Raw genomic sequence first — 16,630 nt, 5'->3', positions numbered from 1 at the left:
TCAATTACGTGGTTGCCTTTATGAAAATATATTAAAATTATTATAAACATTTAAATTAGAAATATTGTAAGAATTATAGAATTAAATGTAAACCTTTTAAGACTGACAACTTTCTATTTACCTGTCTACCAACCACATGGTGACAATATTTGTTTTTGCTATATCAAATAGAACCATTATAGAAAAACACCGAATTATGTACAATGTGCACCGAATTCCATTCCAAAAGGATGCAACGCTAATAAAAGGTCACCATATTATTGTTATTTTAGATTTGCAAATGACTGAACTGGTTGTCCTTAAAAAGGAAGGGAAATTTTTCTATTTTATAAACCTTAATAATAAGTTTAAAGTCTCTTTGCTCCAACTTATTCATTACCTGCATTAGAAATATTCTTTTTCTTTTGTAGCTTTTCTGGAAGCTTTGTATTTTTTGGTAATGATAAATATCGAGAGGCTGAAGTGGAAGCCTGTTAAAAAAAAAACAGAAAACCTTATTTAGATGACACACATGTCATTTATCATATATTAGAAGTTTAGAATTCTACGACAAACCTTGGTGTTAAAAGATTAAAATTTTAGTTCTCAATTCCAAAATTGCTGTGTGTGGAGCTATAGGGATGAGGAACAAAGTTCCAAGCAATAATTATTTTATTTAAATAGGTAAATCTCTTCTAAAATATAATGGAAATCAGTATTAAGGAAAACAGAAGTAAAGTGGGACCCTTAAAAATAAGATATGAAAACCACTGGCTTTTCTTAAAGAAAAACTACAAAAACATCCACTTATAAGAGTATTACTAAAAAAGAGATTTAGAGCCTACATGTATAGAGAGGAAGAACAGAACAGAAAGTATTACTATAGCTACTTGCTGGCATTTCCAATGCCACAGTCTCTAGCTTAACTTTTAATCTATGCTGCCACATTTCACACATAAAAAAAATAATAATATTGTTCACACATAACTGTTTTGGTCTCTGACGACTCAGTATACAACTTTATTGAAAATAAGATGCAGTGCCTGCTATGTTCAATCAAAGAATGAGAATAGCATTTCAGGGACTTTCCTGGTGGCACAGTGGTTAAGAATCCATCTGCCAATGCAGGGGACACGGGTTCAATCCCTGGGTGGGGTAGATCCCACATGCTGTGCAGCAACTAAGCCTGTGAGCCACAACTACTGAGCCCATGTGCCAAAACTACCGAAGCCCATGAGCCGAGAGCCTGTGCTCCACACCAAGAGAAGCCACCCCAATGAGAAGCCCAAGCACTGCAATGAAGAGTAGCCTCTGCTCACCCCAACTAGAGAAAAAGCCGGCGAGCAGCAATGAAGACCCAATGCAGCCAAAAAAGTAGAATAAAAATTAAATTAAAAAAAAAAAAAGAATATCATTTTAAAGTCATTTCCATATCCATGGCAACGCCCTGGACCAAGTGGAATGCTGAGCACACAGTGTCTGAAACCCCCTGACGCACACACAAGGCCTTCTCAAAGTTTCCACCCACGCACGTGGACCAGCCCACCTTCAGGCTGCACCCTCTCCCAGGAAAGGTCAAACATGACTCTCCAGATGAAGCCTGGCCCCTCCAATCAGTTTAAAACTGTACCCTGTCTGACCCTTCCCTGTCTTCCCAACCTCCTTTCTCAGCCCTTCTAGGTTTATTTTGTCCACAGCACTTACTGCCTCTAACATAACAGATACCTTCCTTATTCTGTCCATTCCTGATGGCCTTCTCCCCCACTAGAAGGTGAATTCCACAAGGGAAAGGAGCTCTGTGGCTTTGTTCTCCAACGTATTCCAAGTGCCTACACAGTGTCTGGAACACGATGGGTGTTTGAGCAACATCTGGGAAGACGTTATGATGAACTCCATTCCACGATTCCTGTGAATCAATTCCCCACGGCCATCCCGTCAGCAGATGCCCCGGAACGGAATGGCTGTGGGCTCTGCTGTTGGAAGCCTCCTGTGTCCCGGAGGCACGCAGCCCCCTTACCCTGTGCTCCCGATTCAGGCTGCTGTCCTTCCGAATGCTTTCCCGAAGGCTGTGCCTGCGACGAATCAGGATCTCCTTGGCCTGCCTCTCACTCGTGTCAGCCGTCAGATTGTGTCTGTTGTAGGACAAAGTCTGAAATGAAAACACAAGCGACATTTTACAAAAACACTGATCATTGCCCGGAAATTCTAAAACCTCACTACATTTCTTTGGCTTTGCACATCTGATAGATACTTAACAATGAATGTGCAGAGGGGGAAAAAAAGTATAGAAGTTAAGCTTCTTGGGACTTCCCTGGTGGGACAGTGGTTAAGAATCCGCCTGCCAATGCAGCAGACATGGGTTCGAGCCCTGGTCCGAGAAGATCCCACATGACGCAGAGCAACTAAGCCCGTGAGCCACAACTACTGAAACCTGAGAGCCTAGAGCCCGTGCTCCACAACAAGAGAAGCCACCGCCATGAGAAGCCTATGTACCGCATTGAAGAGCAACCCCCTCTCTCCACAACTAAAGAAAGCCCATGTGCAGCAACGGAGACCCAACACATCCAAGATAAATAAATTAATTAATTTAAAAAAAAGTTAACATTCTTTCATGTTTCGAAAGAATTCATGTTCTATCAAATCTCAAATTAAGGGTAACAATGGTAGTAATTTCAGGTTACTTACAGAGGTATACAAATATATGGGTGTCACAGAAACCCTTAGAACCGTGCTGGGCACAGAGTGCTCAGTTGATATTAGGTACTGTTATTAGCTGTGATGAAGATGGTGATGGTGGCAGTCTTGTCTAAATGCATCAGAGCAGGAGCTGTATTTTATTCATTTGTATCTTCTGCAGGGAATACAGTGCTTTGTTCTATCACAGATCTATTCCATACATATATTCATACATGTATTCAGTAACTATGTATTTGATTCAACCAAATAAAATCCTCTACTTAAGAAAAGAAAAGAATTCACGTTCTAATAAAAGTCAATTAATACTTTTTCTTCACTGAAAAGTGTGATCTTTATAAATGAGAAAATTACTGAATTCATCAAGCACCTCCGACTACCCTGAAGTACCGTGTATGTCACCCATCATCAGTGGCTGGGGAAAAACACAAGTCATCTTATACATTCCCTGCTGAATAGTAATTACTGGCGTAAAAACCAACCACTTTGGGCCACTTGGTGGTGCCATGACCCTCTGATTAACTTAAGAGCATTTTTTATTTTCAAATTGAGAAAGCTGCTGCCTCTACCAGCAATGATCAAGCTCTGATATTTGAAGCCATAAAATTTATAAACTAGGGCTGCCCAGGGCATACATTTTTAGTAGTTCTATAAGCTATATAGAAACCCATTTCCTAAAATAAACTGTAATTAATAATTAAGTTCATTTTCTGATGGAATTAATGTGTTCTTCTTGGGAACATCTTTATCCGCAGAACTACATTAGACCTAGCAGAGACAAACAGAAGTAACACAGAACAGCACTCAATTCCTGCCTTGAGGAATTTGCTATCTAGTTGAGCACTGCAAGCTAACGAAATGATATGAAATCACAAAATGAAGTGCTAAAATGACCTGGTATGTAGGACTAAGTGCTATCCCATTCAAAGACGGGCCTGGAAATAACATAGAGGGTGTTGGGGAAACCTTAAAAATTGGAGAATATGGATGGACTGACAGAAAGGAGTGGGGACATTCCAAGTGGAGATACAGAAGAGAGCAACACGGTCCGAGGAATGAATTCAGACCTATCCCTCCTCCGTGGGTGTCTGGGGTAGGTGGGTGGGTGAGGGAGAGGTGGAAGCAAGGGGGAACTTGAAAATAGATCCCAAATGCTAAAGAAGAACAGTTTAGCCTGGAAGCCAAGACTGCTTTGTCTCATTTTAAATAGGAGGATGCTGCATGAAAAGGGGCTTTAGGAAAAAAGTGGAGCAGCTGTAATGTCAGATGGAATGGGATGGTCTGTGGGGAGGCCAGCTAAGAAGCCACAGAAATGAGCCTGACATGAGTGACCGGGACCCCTGACAACTGCTGCAACCCTGTGCCACTTCACCTCACTGTGCCTCAGTCTCATCATCTGTAAAATGGAGACAATAGTAACACCACTGCTGGAGGAGTAAAAGAGTTAATACACAACATGCAGAGAAAAGGGGCCTGGCAAACTGTCTGCACTAAGTGTTAGCTATATATTGTTAGCAAACTATGAGAGTGAGGTGTTAATAATGGAAGTGCGCTGAAAGAAGTGACTCAGAAGATACAGTAAAGGAGGAAACGACTGTACTTTATGAATAACAAACAAGGCTAAATACATTTGTAAAAGTCTTCTAAGCCATAAAGCTATTTCATTAAACAAAATTAAAGGGAATTCCCTGGCAGTCCAGTGGTTAGGACTCTGTGCTTTCACTGCCGAGGGTACAGGTTCAATCCCCGGTCGGAGAAGTAAGATCTCACAAGCTGCACAGTGCAGCCAATAAATAAATAAATAAATAAATAAATAAATAAATAAATAAATGAAATAAAAAGTGATCAATTACTTTCTTCACCATTAGCTAACACATTCTTTTTTTTTTTAAAATCTCCAAGCCCACATTAGCAGGACTCCCAGCTCCCTGGGACTCCAACCTCCAATCTTGTCCAGGGTGTCTGGGAGGAGAGCGGTACCCTAACAGGACAGGACTCTGGGGTGGGTCTGAGGGAAGAAAATGCTTGGTGTGGGAGCTGCAGAGGCTGACATGATGGTGGGACAACAGCCTCTGTAACTGGACAGCATCAAATGTGAAAGCGTGTTTTTAGCCAAAGCCAAGTACATATTTTGCTAAATAAATTATTCTTACTCGCTGACGGATTTGATAGAGATTTCTTGATAATATTTCTCGAATTTCATCCATTTCACCAGGTGTGAGCTTCCTTATTTTTTCTTCACGACAGTCACTGTGAAAGTTTAGAAAAAATATTTTACTATTTAACAATATAAAAATCATCAATTTTCTTTCTTAGAGATATAACATCATTATTTAAGAAGAAGACGCTTAAAGAATAACACTTAGGAATTATTCAATATTTTTAAATAATTCAAAAATCTAAAAAGTTTATTTCAGTATAAAAATCATTCACACAAGTTTAACCATGCACAAGTTTTTTTCAGTCTGTTCACGCAATTATTTAAGGAAGAAGGACCAGAGTAGCTTGCAATACTATCACTTTATTATTTCTAACACTCCATAAATAAAGTAATATATGATTGTTTTTTCCAACAAAAACTTAATTAGCTGCATTTTGCTATGATAGCCTATTCTTTTAAATACCTCATTAGAAATATTTGCAAAGATGCCATTTATGACATGTACGTACATACAGTTGATCCTCATTATTCAGGGATTCCATATTTGCAAATTCACCTACTTGTTACAATTTATTTATAAACACATTATCAATACTTATGGCACTATCCCAGTCATTCACAGACATGTGCAAAGTGAAGAAAAATATGAGTCTTTGGGCATGTACATTCCTAAATGAGGCCAAATATGTCAATGCTTTGCCTCCTTGTTTCAGCTCTCATGCTGTAAAAAAGTCCTTTTCACCATCTCGTGACAACGTTTTTCACTTTTTTGTGCTTTTTATTGGTGATCCTGTTGTTCTAAATGGTTCCCAAATATAGTTCTGAAGTGCTGGCTAGTGTTCTTAAGTGCAAGAAATTCCTAAGTTTTAATTCTACTTTTTCTGAAGGATATTTTAGCAGGATATGGAACTCTAGGTTCAGTTACATTTTTTTCAGAATTTTGAAGCTACCAATGGTATCCACTGGTTTTGTTGAAAAACCAGCTGTCAGTTTCTTTTCTCTTTTGAAGAAAATAGGTCTCTTTTTTCCCTCTCAGTATATTTAAGATTTTCTCTGTGTATTTTTCACTTTAGCAGTTTTACTAGCATGTACCTACATTTGGTTCTCTCCTTATCTAATGTGCTTGGGATTATCATAGTTCATGTCCTTTATCTGTTTGGGGAAATTCTCATCAGTAATTATCTCTTAAAATATTACTTCTACCAATTTCTCTCTCATCTTCTTCTGGGACTTTTATATGCATATACATATATGGAAGTATCCCATTTATTTCTCACTTCCTTTTTCATCTTTTTTTCACTTTGTTCTTCATTTTGATTATTTCCTTCTGTCCTATCTTCCAATTAATCACTTCTCCCTTCAGCTGTGTCTAATCTGCTCTTATAGCTATCAAATGAGATCCGAAATTTAGTTACTTTATTTTTACCTCAAATATTCCACTTAGATTTTTTTTTGCTTGTATAGTCTCCATGAGGATGCCAAAAGTATCTATGCTATTTGCTTTCCTTAAACATGTTATTATTTCTATTTTGAAGTCCATGTCTGATAACCCAGTTATCTGAATCTCCTTTGTGCCTATTATTCCTCTATGTTTTGTTTATCTTTTTCTCAGTGTTTTCAGTCAAATTTCCTTGTCTACACATATGCTTGGTTATTGTGGATTGAATACTAGACATTACATATTAAAAAATCATGGAGATAGTTTAATGCTCTTTACAATCTTATTTTCCTCCAGAGAAGATTTAAATTTACTTCTCTTGAGCAACTGAGATGGAGGTAATCTCAGTCTTTGATGATTTAAACAATCATGAATTGAGATCACTGTAGGCTGGACTTCTTTCCTTTGAGGGTTAAGGTGTAGGATTTTGAAGTAAAAAACTTTAACTGAGTATGTACAAATGCGCCTCATTTTTGGTAGGTTCTGAATTCCAATTTTATTCTCTAAGACCAATTAGTCTGTCAAAACTTCTGTTTTAGCTTTTTAGACTCTCAGACACATTCTCTGTATTCCAGAAAGAAAATGGCAACACATGCCAGTTCTATCCTCTTGAACTTCCCTCTTTTTCAACTTCTGGCCAAGAAATTCCTCACTGCATGGGTACTCTCCAGCTTTCCAGCAGATATTTAAAATATAGTTGTCCTGTTTTCTCTAGTTTTCTCAGAAGATAGTTTGGTCTGGCATTCAGTTCATTATTGCCAGAGATATGATTCCTTATCACCTCCCTTTTTTGCTTCTACCTTCCTCTAAAGAAAGCATTTCAGGAGAGGTGGAATGGTCAACATGGCAATCATTTACCCAACTATGTAGCCAGCCATTCATTTTGTTACTTACTTCCCTAACCCTAAACCTCTGCCTTTACTCTGCTTTCTCCTGACTTTAAAATGAACTATGAACAGAGGTGAAACTGAGATTTCTTTCTTCTATGACTCCAAAGGCAATGGCTCCCTTTGGAGAAGCTGGACAGTTGAATTATTCCTTGCTGCAACCACAAAAAGAACAGCGCATAAGAAAGATCATAAACTGTAAAGCTAGAGTAGACTTTAAAGATCACATCTAGCTCCATTTTTTACCTGAGGGAACTCAATCTCAGGGAAACAGATGCACCAGCTTAAGATCACACAGTGAGTTATTTGCAAAGCTGGAACCAAAAATCAGTCATTCTGGTCAATCACTACTATTTCCAATGCAATATAATGCCTTTATTTGTGAGCCATCCTGATCACTACTTCTTTTTATTTGGGGTTGTGTAAACTACCATAATTTTTATAGGGCACTTACAGGCCTAGTAAAAATTATAGTTTATACGGTTGGGTGTGATCTGGAGCGTCCTCTCACATTTCAACCCTCCCATTCATAGCATTTTCATCTAGGTGACATTTAGCTTAAATGAGATTCAACCTCATCAATGAAAGAAGAAAGTGGAACCTGTAATTTGTCATTGTTGTGACAGGGGAGGAATGATGCTTACATGTAACTCATTTGCTAATCTGCTAACAGTATTTACTGATCTCCTATGGATTTGCTGTAAGAGTTTGAGTAAGTCACTTTACATTCTGGATCTTCATTTCCTCATTTTTAAAATTAGGGAGACTGGGACTTCCCTGGTGGTGCAATGGTTAAGAATTTATCTGCCAATGCATGGGACAAGGGTTTGATCCCTGGTCAGGGAAGATTCCACATGCAGCAGAGCAACTAAGCCCGTGCACCACAACTACTGAAGCCCGTGCACCCTAGAGCTCATTTGACACAACTACTGAGCTTGTGTGCTGCAACTACTGAAGCCCTCGTGCCTAGAGCCCATGCTCCGCAACAAGAGAAGCCACCACACTGAGAAGCCTGAGTACCGCAACAAAGAGCAACCCCCACTTGCCACAACTAGAGAAAGCCCATGCACAGCAACGAAGACCCAATGCAGCCAATAAATAAATAAATAAATACATAAATAAATAGATATAAATAAAATTAGGGAGACAGACTAGGTCAATGCATCTCAATCCTGGATGCATAATAGAAACTTCTATAGGTTTATTAAATAAACTTATAAATAAACTTATACCTTCGCCTCAACACCAGAGATCCTGATTTCATTGGCCTGGGTGGGGTCTAGGCATCTGTGTTATTTAAATGCTCCCACAGCATTTCTAATATAAGCCTGGGTTGAGAACCACTGCACAAGATGATCACTAATGTTCTTTCCAAGCCTTAAACTATGACTCTGCGAACACTCCATGAGGAAATAGCTATGTAATCACATGCATATTTATAATTGCAAATTGTAATACCCCTTAAAATATTCCATCTCAAAATGCCTGCTAAAGAGGCTTTACTTTCAGAACACACTGAATTGCCCAAAGCAAATATAATAAAGGCAGAATCATCCTAAACATGACCAAGTACTTCCTGACTAGTCCATTCTACAATAACACAACATGGTGTGATGTGACAGGACATAACATAAAATAATGGACATGTTTCCAGGCTTCCACATTTTAATTAGGATCTCGTTCTGCTGTGAGGTCTTAGGGTATCATGTTAGGACATAAGTCAAATCTCCTATTATTACTGGTTTCATGAAACTATAAAGACATACTAAGTAACACTAACTTTCATTTGCAAAACAGGACTTACTTTAGAGATGCAAAAGAAGGGACAGTACTTATCATCCCTGTCTCTGCCATCTCAATGGCATGTTTTATTTCAAGCTTTTTATATAAAGACACAATGCTTGACTTGGGTCGGTTTTCCCTAATCAAAAGCTTCCGCAGGTACTTGTCATCAAACTTCTTAAACCTAGAAATAAAGAAAATCAAAGCTTCAATTAATTAACATGACACTGATTAAGAAAAAAACCTGTTTTCACCAATAACATCATCTCCACTCCTCTCAGGGAAAAAATTAGTAGCAGCGTTTAGTTAGTCTGATCATTATATTTATTTTTATATGTGTGTACCTGAATATATATGTATATAGAGAGCACATATTAGTATATTTTTGTTTATCACGACATGCCTATATCTAATATTCACTAATTATAGATTAAAATGCAGATATACCTACATTTCCTATGACTCTGCTTCCCTCTTCAACAAAATTATTCAAAAATGTTATTAATACACCCTTTCTCCATTGCTCTCCTCTGATTCTCTCTTGAACTGTATTCACAGGTCAGGCTTTTGCCCCCAACTGTCCATTAAAGCTACTCATACTGAGGTTATCAGTGACCCCCCACAAGATAAATCCAATGGCCAACTCTTAGTCCTCACCTTTCCTGACCTCTCCTGCTTAAAGTACTGTCTTCCAGGACACTACATTCCCATGGGTTCCCTCCTACCACTTTCTCAGCCTCTTTTCTTGGTTCTTTTCCTTCTTTCTGGCATCTTATGTAGGAGTGGGTTCAGTCCTGGTCCTTTTTTCCACCTCCATTCACTCTCCTGGCAACCTTGTCCATCTCGTGGATTTTAATAGCATCTCTTTGCCCAAGACTCTCAAATCTGTATCTCTAGCTCCAACCTCTCTCCCAAACCCAAGAAATGAGTAACCAGCACCCTGCTCAACATCTGCACTTGGACATCGCATAGGCATCTCACACTTGGGGTGCTCCGATGGATCTTCTCCCAAGTCCTCCTCATTTCAGTTAGTGACAACTCTACCAGGTCAAAAACCCTGCTATCACCTTTGATTCTCCTCCTGCTCTCATATTCCATGTTATGGCCTGAACTGCATCCCCCTAAATATTCATATGTTACTGCCCTAGTCCCCAGGACCTCAGAATGTGACTGTATTTGGAGATAGTTGATTAACTTAAAATGAATTCATTAGTGGGCCAGAATCTAATATGACTGATGTGTGTATTATAAGAGGAAACATGGACACGACATATATAGAGGGAAGAGGATGCGAAGAGACAGGAAAAAGAAGGACATCTACAAGCCAAGGAGGGAACCCTGGAGCAGACCCTTCCCTCACAGCCCTGGAAGGAACCAAATTTACTGACACATTTGCTCTTGAACTTCTAGCCCCCAGAACTACGAGAAAATAAATTTTTATTTAAGCCACCAATGTGTGGTACTTTGTGATAGCAGCTCTAGCAACCTAATATTCCATATCCACTCTACCAACAATTTCTGTTGGTTCTACCACCAGAATACACACAAAATCTATCCATTTCTCACCATGTCTCCTGCCATCACCCCAGGCCCAGCATTAGCATCTCTCAATGGGTTCCTGCAACAGGCACATAACTGGTCTCCTGCTTCCACCACTGTGTTCCTACAGCCTGTCCTCAACGCAAGCAGAGTGATCCTGTTAACAGGTAAGTCAAACCACGCAACTCCTTGGCTACTTTTACTTGAGTAAAAGTACAATGACCTGGAGGCCCTACACCAACTGGACCTGCCCCTCTCAGTGCTGTGCTGCTCTAACTCAGGTCCAGCCTCTCTGGGATCCTTCCTGTCCCAGAAACATGCCAGCCCTGCTCCCACCTCTGGGACTCTACACTTAGTATTCCTTCTACAATGAACACTCTTCCCCACACACCTGCAGGGCTCATTCACAGACCTCTGTTAAGTCTTTCCTTGACAGTCATTTCCTCAAAAGAGCCTTTCCTATCCATCCCATTAGAAATGCACCCCAGAACCTCCTATTCTACTTCCCACACATTTTTCTCCATAGCAGTCAGCATTTTCTAATAGGCTATATAACATATTTATCTTATTTTCTGTCTCCCAGCATTAAAATGATCCATATGGGCAGATCATTTTTTGTTTTGTTTGTTTTCCTGTCTCACCAGTGCCTAGTACAGTGCCATGTGCACTGTAAACACGGAGGCAGACTGGACCATCTGGTCCTGATTCCTTCTTGGATCCAATTCCTTCCACACCCTAGAACATACCATATTACATGGCAATGTCCTTCCACCATGGCCAAGGTGACCTGCTCTGTCCGGCTTCCTGCCACCGAGCTCAATAATGTCACTTATTTTGGCCAATGCACAATTAGCAGACAGGATGATGAGACCAGAGGCAATTAATTGTCTTGCTCACTGACGCTCACTTCTCATGCTGTCACATTGCCATGAGAAGGATGTGTATGTGCAGTGACTCCTTAGCCCCAGGACAAAGGTGAGTGTCCCATGAAGCAGAATTAAGTCACCCCAGCTACACCAGAGAAGGCCAGCTGAGGTCAGCTGAGGACCGGCCAACCCTCTGAAGCCAGAGCAAGACCAGGCCAGATCAGCCAAACCCAGCCAAGATCAGCTGACTCTCGGCCTCTTGACTCAAGTACTTTAATAACCAACGACTGTTCTTTTGAGGAGCCGAGTACTGGGTTGGTTTGTTACATAACATTTTTATGCCAATATTCAAGTGAATCAGCACACAGTAGATATTTGTTAAGAAAAAAATTAATGTATTAGAGGGATCCCCATAAGCCCAAGGAGGTTTACAGGCACAGCTGTGCTATGAAAGGAAACAATGTCAACCCACGTTCTTGGTGTTCATCCTTTATTCTAAATACTGGAGGGCGAAGAATAATTACAGAGTCATCCTGAAAGGGCTTTGCTATTGTCTGGCCACTACACAAATCACTGGGCCTACTTTTTTCTAAGTTTATTTTGAATTTCATGTGAAGCTCATTGAACCAGGATACCTGGTAGCAATACAACATCTTTTTAAACTTTCATTATTATTACCATTTTGTCTTTTCACTAGAGATACACAAAAGGAAGAATAAACACTAAAGACAATGACATCTGATCTATGTAGTGCAGGAATTGTGCTCTTCTTTCTTTTTTCTTTTTTTTAAATTTATTTATTATTTTTATTAAATTTATTTATTCAATTTATTTATTGGCTGCATTGGGTCTTTGTGGCACATGGGCTTCCTCTGGTTGCTGCAAGTGGGGGCTACTCTTCACTGTGGTGCGCAGGCTCCTCATTGTAGTGGCTTCTCTTGTTGTGGAGCACAAGCTCTAGGCACATGGGCCTCAATAGCTGCAGCACATGGGCTCAATAGTTGTGGTGCATGGGCTTAGCTGCTCCGTAGCATGTGGAATCTTCCCAGAGCAGGGCTTGAACCCATGTCCCCTGCATTGGCAGGCAGATTCTTAACCACTGTGCCACCCAGGAAGTCCTGTGCTCTTCTTTCTTTACTTTATACCCACACCTTTCATTTCTCTGCCAAGCTACAGAAAAGTGACTTCTTTCACTATCATTAGACAACTTCTGCCAAATGTGAGAAACTTCCCCACGGCATGACCCTTTCATTTCGTTCTCAAAGGATCAAATGAATCAAGAATTCTTGGGCAGGACCAATAGAAATCCACAGTAAAAGGATTTCAGAGGAAAGGAAAAGATACCAAAACACCTAAAACAACCACTTGTTTTTTATGCCATTTTTAGTAAGATCAACAATTATGTACAGATTAGAAATGGGATCTCAGAACTAATTTCAAAAATGGCCTGTGTCAGGACTTCCTAGGTAGTGCAGTGGTTAAGAAGCCTTCTGCCAATGCACGGGACACGGCTTTGATCCTTGCCCCAGGAAGATACCACATGCCGTGGAGCAACTAAGCCCATGTGCCGCAACTACTGAGCCTGTGCTCTAGAGCCTGTGAGCCACAACTATTGAGCCCATGTGCCACAACTACTGAAACCCATGCGCCTAGAACCTGTGCTCTGCAACAAGAGAAGCCACCACAATGAGGAGCTGGCACACCACAATGAACAGTAGCCCCCACTCGCAGCAACTAGAGAAAGCCCGTGTATAACAACAAAGACCCAACGCAGCCAATAAATAAATAAATAAATTTATAAAAAAAAAAAAATGGCCTGTGTCAGCACCAAATCCCTCCATAGTAACATCTCTTCTCTACCTGCAACATACAGTGTGCTTGAGAATCCAGGAAATTATTTGAAATTTACCTGGAAAACTTCATGCGTGGGAATACGTAAGGCTTTATGAAAGTATGTCCACCAAAGAGAAAAATGTTAGCATGTAACAATATTACCTTACAGACATGAATCAAAGTTGGCTCCACCATCTTTAGTATTTATAGTCCAATTAGCCCAGAGCCAGTAGGTGTCTGCCTGGAACAGACTCTCATATAGAGATAAAGTGTCTCTGCCTGGAAGACAGGACAGAGCCGGACTTTCTCTAACATTCAGTCCTTCACTTTCTGGACCAAATCACACGATCACAGGGCTCACCTCTTTCATCCCCTACTGCTGCCCCAGGGCCTGCCGACCTGATTCCTACACCACATCTATGTTTCCTTGTTTGGGAGGCAGAGGAATGAGATAAATCTTTAGTCCAATCTTCCCTTAGGAAAAGAACAAACTTACCACTTCAGGAAAGGACAGATAGGATGTGAGGGATAGAAAAGCGGTTGGGTTGAGAGGGAGATAGAAGATGGATAAAGCCATGGCTGTGAAAACGACAGAGAACAAGAAGCAGAAAAGCCTGTATCACAGGCTTGGCGGAGACCAGGAAGGTCCCAGGAATGTAAAGCAAGGTAATGGAGAAAGTCACCAGGCAGACAGCTAGGGTTCTCTGCTCCACCTCCTGCCTCCAAAAAGTGAACACTGCCCAACACAGATGGCCTTTCGTTTCATATTTTTACAATGGAGATTTTAGTTTGCTTTAGTTTATTACTATGTGGCCCCTTCTGGCTAATTGGGTACTCTGTCCACATAAACAAAATATTTTTCCTTTACTTATAAAGTCAGGCTTGGTCCAAGGGGCCCTTCCACATTAGTAAACAACATGATCAGGCTTGTAAAGGTTGTGCTAACACTTACAATCTCTGTAACTCATGTTATTACTTAATGACTGCTCTCTCTCTCTCACACACACACACACACACACACACACACACAAAATCTGTTTGCTGTGTGACTGCTTCATTGCCTTTATTATACTGCAAAATTTTAAAGGCTCAGGTCTATGGCTTGCACTTTTCATGTAGTCCAGGACCACGTGAGAACATGTGAGGAAACAGTGAGCGCTCAAAAATGCCCTTATGCTAAATCACATAAATTGGTAGATTGGTCAACTTCACGTAAATCAGCAGTGGGGGAGAAATCTGTCGGCAAGTTAGGAAAGAAAAGACAAGAGGGCAACAGGGATCCTCCAAATACAGTTTGGAACCTGTGCATCTCTCTTCAGGGACCAGCTGAAATGCCTGCCTTCAAAAGAGTCCTTCCCAGCCAGTGACATGCTGGTGAATGTTAATAAATTACATTATGAAAAACAAAAAAAAGGCCCTGATTTGCAGCATTTGTCAGTTCCCTGGTACTCTCCCACCATGGCTGGTTCAAGTCACCAGTGTGGACGGCACTGAACTTGGGGCAAGGAGGAGATACACACAGTCAGCTGCCACCAGCCCATGCAAGCTGGCTCCCCCTGCACCCCACTGGCCTTAACCCTGCTGTCAGAATTAACCCTTACTTCTTAATCCCATAAGTCTGTTTTTCAGTATATATTAACATGTGCACCTAATTCTTCCTGGCTAGTGTACCTCTAGTATTTCAACTATAAGATCCTTGAAGAAAGGCACTGAATCTTAATTATACACACACACACACACACGTGTGTATGTATACATTTATAGAGAGAGAGATACACATCTATGTAAATACACAGTCTTTCAGAGAAGTGTAGCTTTCAAAATATTTGTTATCTCTGCAAGTCTATGTATCTCCTCAGGTGCTCTGCTGTTCTGCCTCTGACAAAGCCCCTCAACGTGTGGGAGAGCAAATAGTAATGGAACCCTCAGTTTTTAACCAAACAGACTGCATTCCTTGGCCTCCCCTGCAGTAGGAAATGCCTATATAATTAGTCCCGGTCATCCAAGGCCAGGCCACACGATTCAAATGGAAGAATTGTGTGGAAGCTTCTGATAACTTTGGTTAGGAGGAAGCTTCTGATAACTTTGGTTAGGAGGAAGCTAGTACATATTCTTTGTCTCTTCATGACTTTCTTCCTGGAATGTGCACACGATGGCTAATGCTGCAGCAGCCATTTAGGTCTGAGAGGCAACCTTGGAAATGGAGGCTCTTGGTGGAGGAAGGGTCCTGGGACCAGGAGGAGTCCGTGGTGCGCAGCTCATCTATTAAAGGTACATTGCCTACCTGATATTTACATAAGAGAGAAATAAGCTTCTATCTTGTTAAAGCTACTACTGTTTCAGGTGTCTATTAGAGCTGAACTTTATCTTAAAGGACATACTATGGCACAACAGGAAAGATTTGAAACTCTGAAAAATAACACAAGTCAATATGTCCTGCTTCCCGAGTGATCCAGAGCCATTTCATAAAATAATGGCATAAGGCCTTCTTACTTGTCTCTCCAAAAGTTGTGACCCCAATGTCCACAAACATCTTCAATTCCGGTCTTCACATGATCAAAAAACTAAAATGGAAGAAGCCAGCTGGTTGATTAATTTTTACCTGAAATCAGTAATTTCTGTTTCTATTTACAGAAATTAACTTCTATTTATAGAAACTATAATTATTATTTCTATTTGTAGAAATTATAACTATAGAAATTCTTTTACAGAACCCTAATAGAAATTCTATTTCTATGTCTATCATGCCTAAACTTCAAAGATGCTGACAGTTTTTGTTTTTTGAGTTTTTTTTTAACTGAAAACAATAAACAATTCATCGTTGAACAAATTGATGAGTTATTTGTCATATTAACCTTAGACAATTCTTAGATTATTTTTCTCATCATAACAGTCTGTTCATAATTTTGGAAGATATGAAATATGGTAATAATTTTCCAGTAGAAATATTTCCAGTTGAAGGAAGTGGTTTTCCTGTACTCCTGCAGGAGCATAGCCTCCGTGTGGCTGTGTTCATTCTATATCCAGTTCTCCCCCTTCTCAGCCCACCCTCCAACCCTCCCAACCCCGCTACCCCCATCACCTTCTGTCAGTTATCTCTTCTTCAGGAAATGAGCACCGTGGTGTCAAGATGTCTGATTTAATCAAATAATTTTCCCTTCTACCATTTAAACTGTTATACTGTTGATACATTAACACCTACCCGACAATGGATTTCCTCACTGACAGCCTGCTGTTTCTTATTGGACCTCTTAACATCAAGGAACTCCACCAGCGGTCGGATAGTTATTCCCTGCACGAAAAAAGCAAGGTGGGGAGGAATCTTCCTGTAAAATTCAAGGATAATTTTTATTCTCCTAAATTTTGATAACTAACAAAAGATACCCTGCCCCCCAAGACTTTACATGGCATATGTAACATTTTGTTAATTTTTTTCTTCCTCTCTAATAGC

The 16,630-nt window shown here is 40.2% G+C and overlaps 1 protein-coding gene across 1 annotated transcript in view; it reads right to left on the bottom strand.

Moving 5' to 3' along the window:
* SLC9A2 (solute carrier family 9 member A2) overlaps positions 1-16,630 on the bottom strand; it is a 98,050-nt gene that overhangs the window by 2,804 nt on the left and 78,616 nt on the right. Inside the window, exons 6-11 of the mRNA XM_057741857.1 lie at positions 16,382-16,471; positions 15,673-15,743; positions 8,964-9,125; positions 4,827-4,923; positions 1,997-2,128; positions 380-470 (exon numbers count right to left, since the gene is read on the bottom strand). Of these exons, the coding sequence (XP_057597840.1) occupies positions 380-470; positions 1,997-2,128; positions 4,827-4,923; positions 8,964-9,125; positions 15,673-15,743; positions 16,382-16,471 (643 nt within the window). The remainder of the gene's footprint in view (positions 1-379; positions 471-1,996; positions 2,129-4,826; positions 4,924-8,963; positions 9,126-15,672; positions 15,744-16,381; positions 16,472-16,630) is intronic.

This window comes from Hippopotamus amphibius, chromosome 7, assembly GCF_030028045.1.
Source record: "Hippopotamus amphibius kiboko isolate mHipAmp2 chromosome 7, mHipAmp2.hap2, whole genome shotgun sequence".
NCBI lineage: Eukaryota > Metazoa > Chordata > Mammalia > Artiodactyla > Hippopotamidae > Hippopotamus > Hippopotamus amphibius.
Note: the sequence above shows the minus strand (reverse complement) of the source record. Positions and strands in the feature narration are given on the sequence as shown.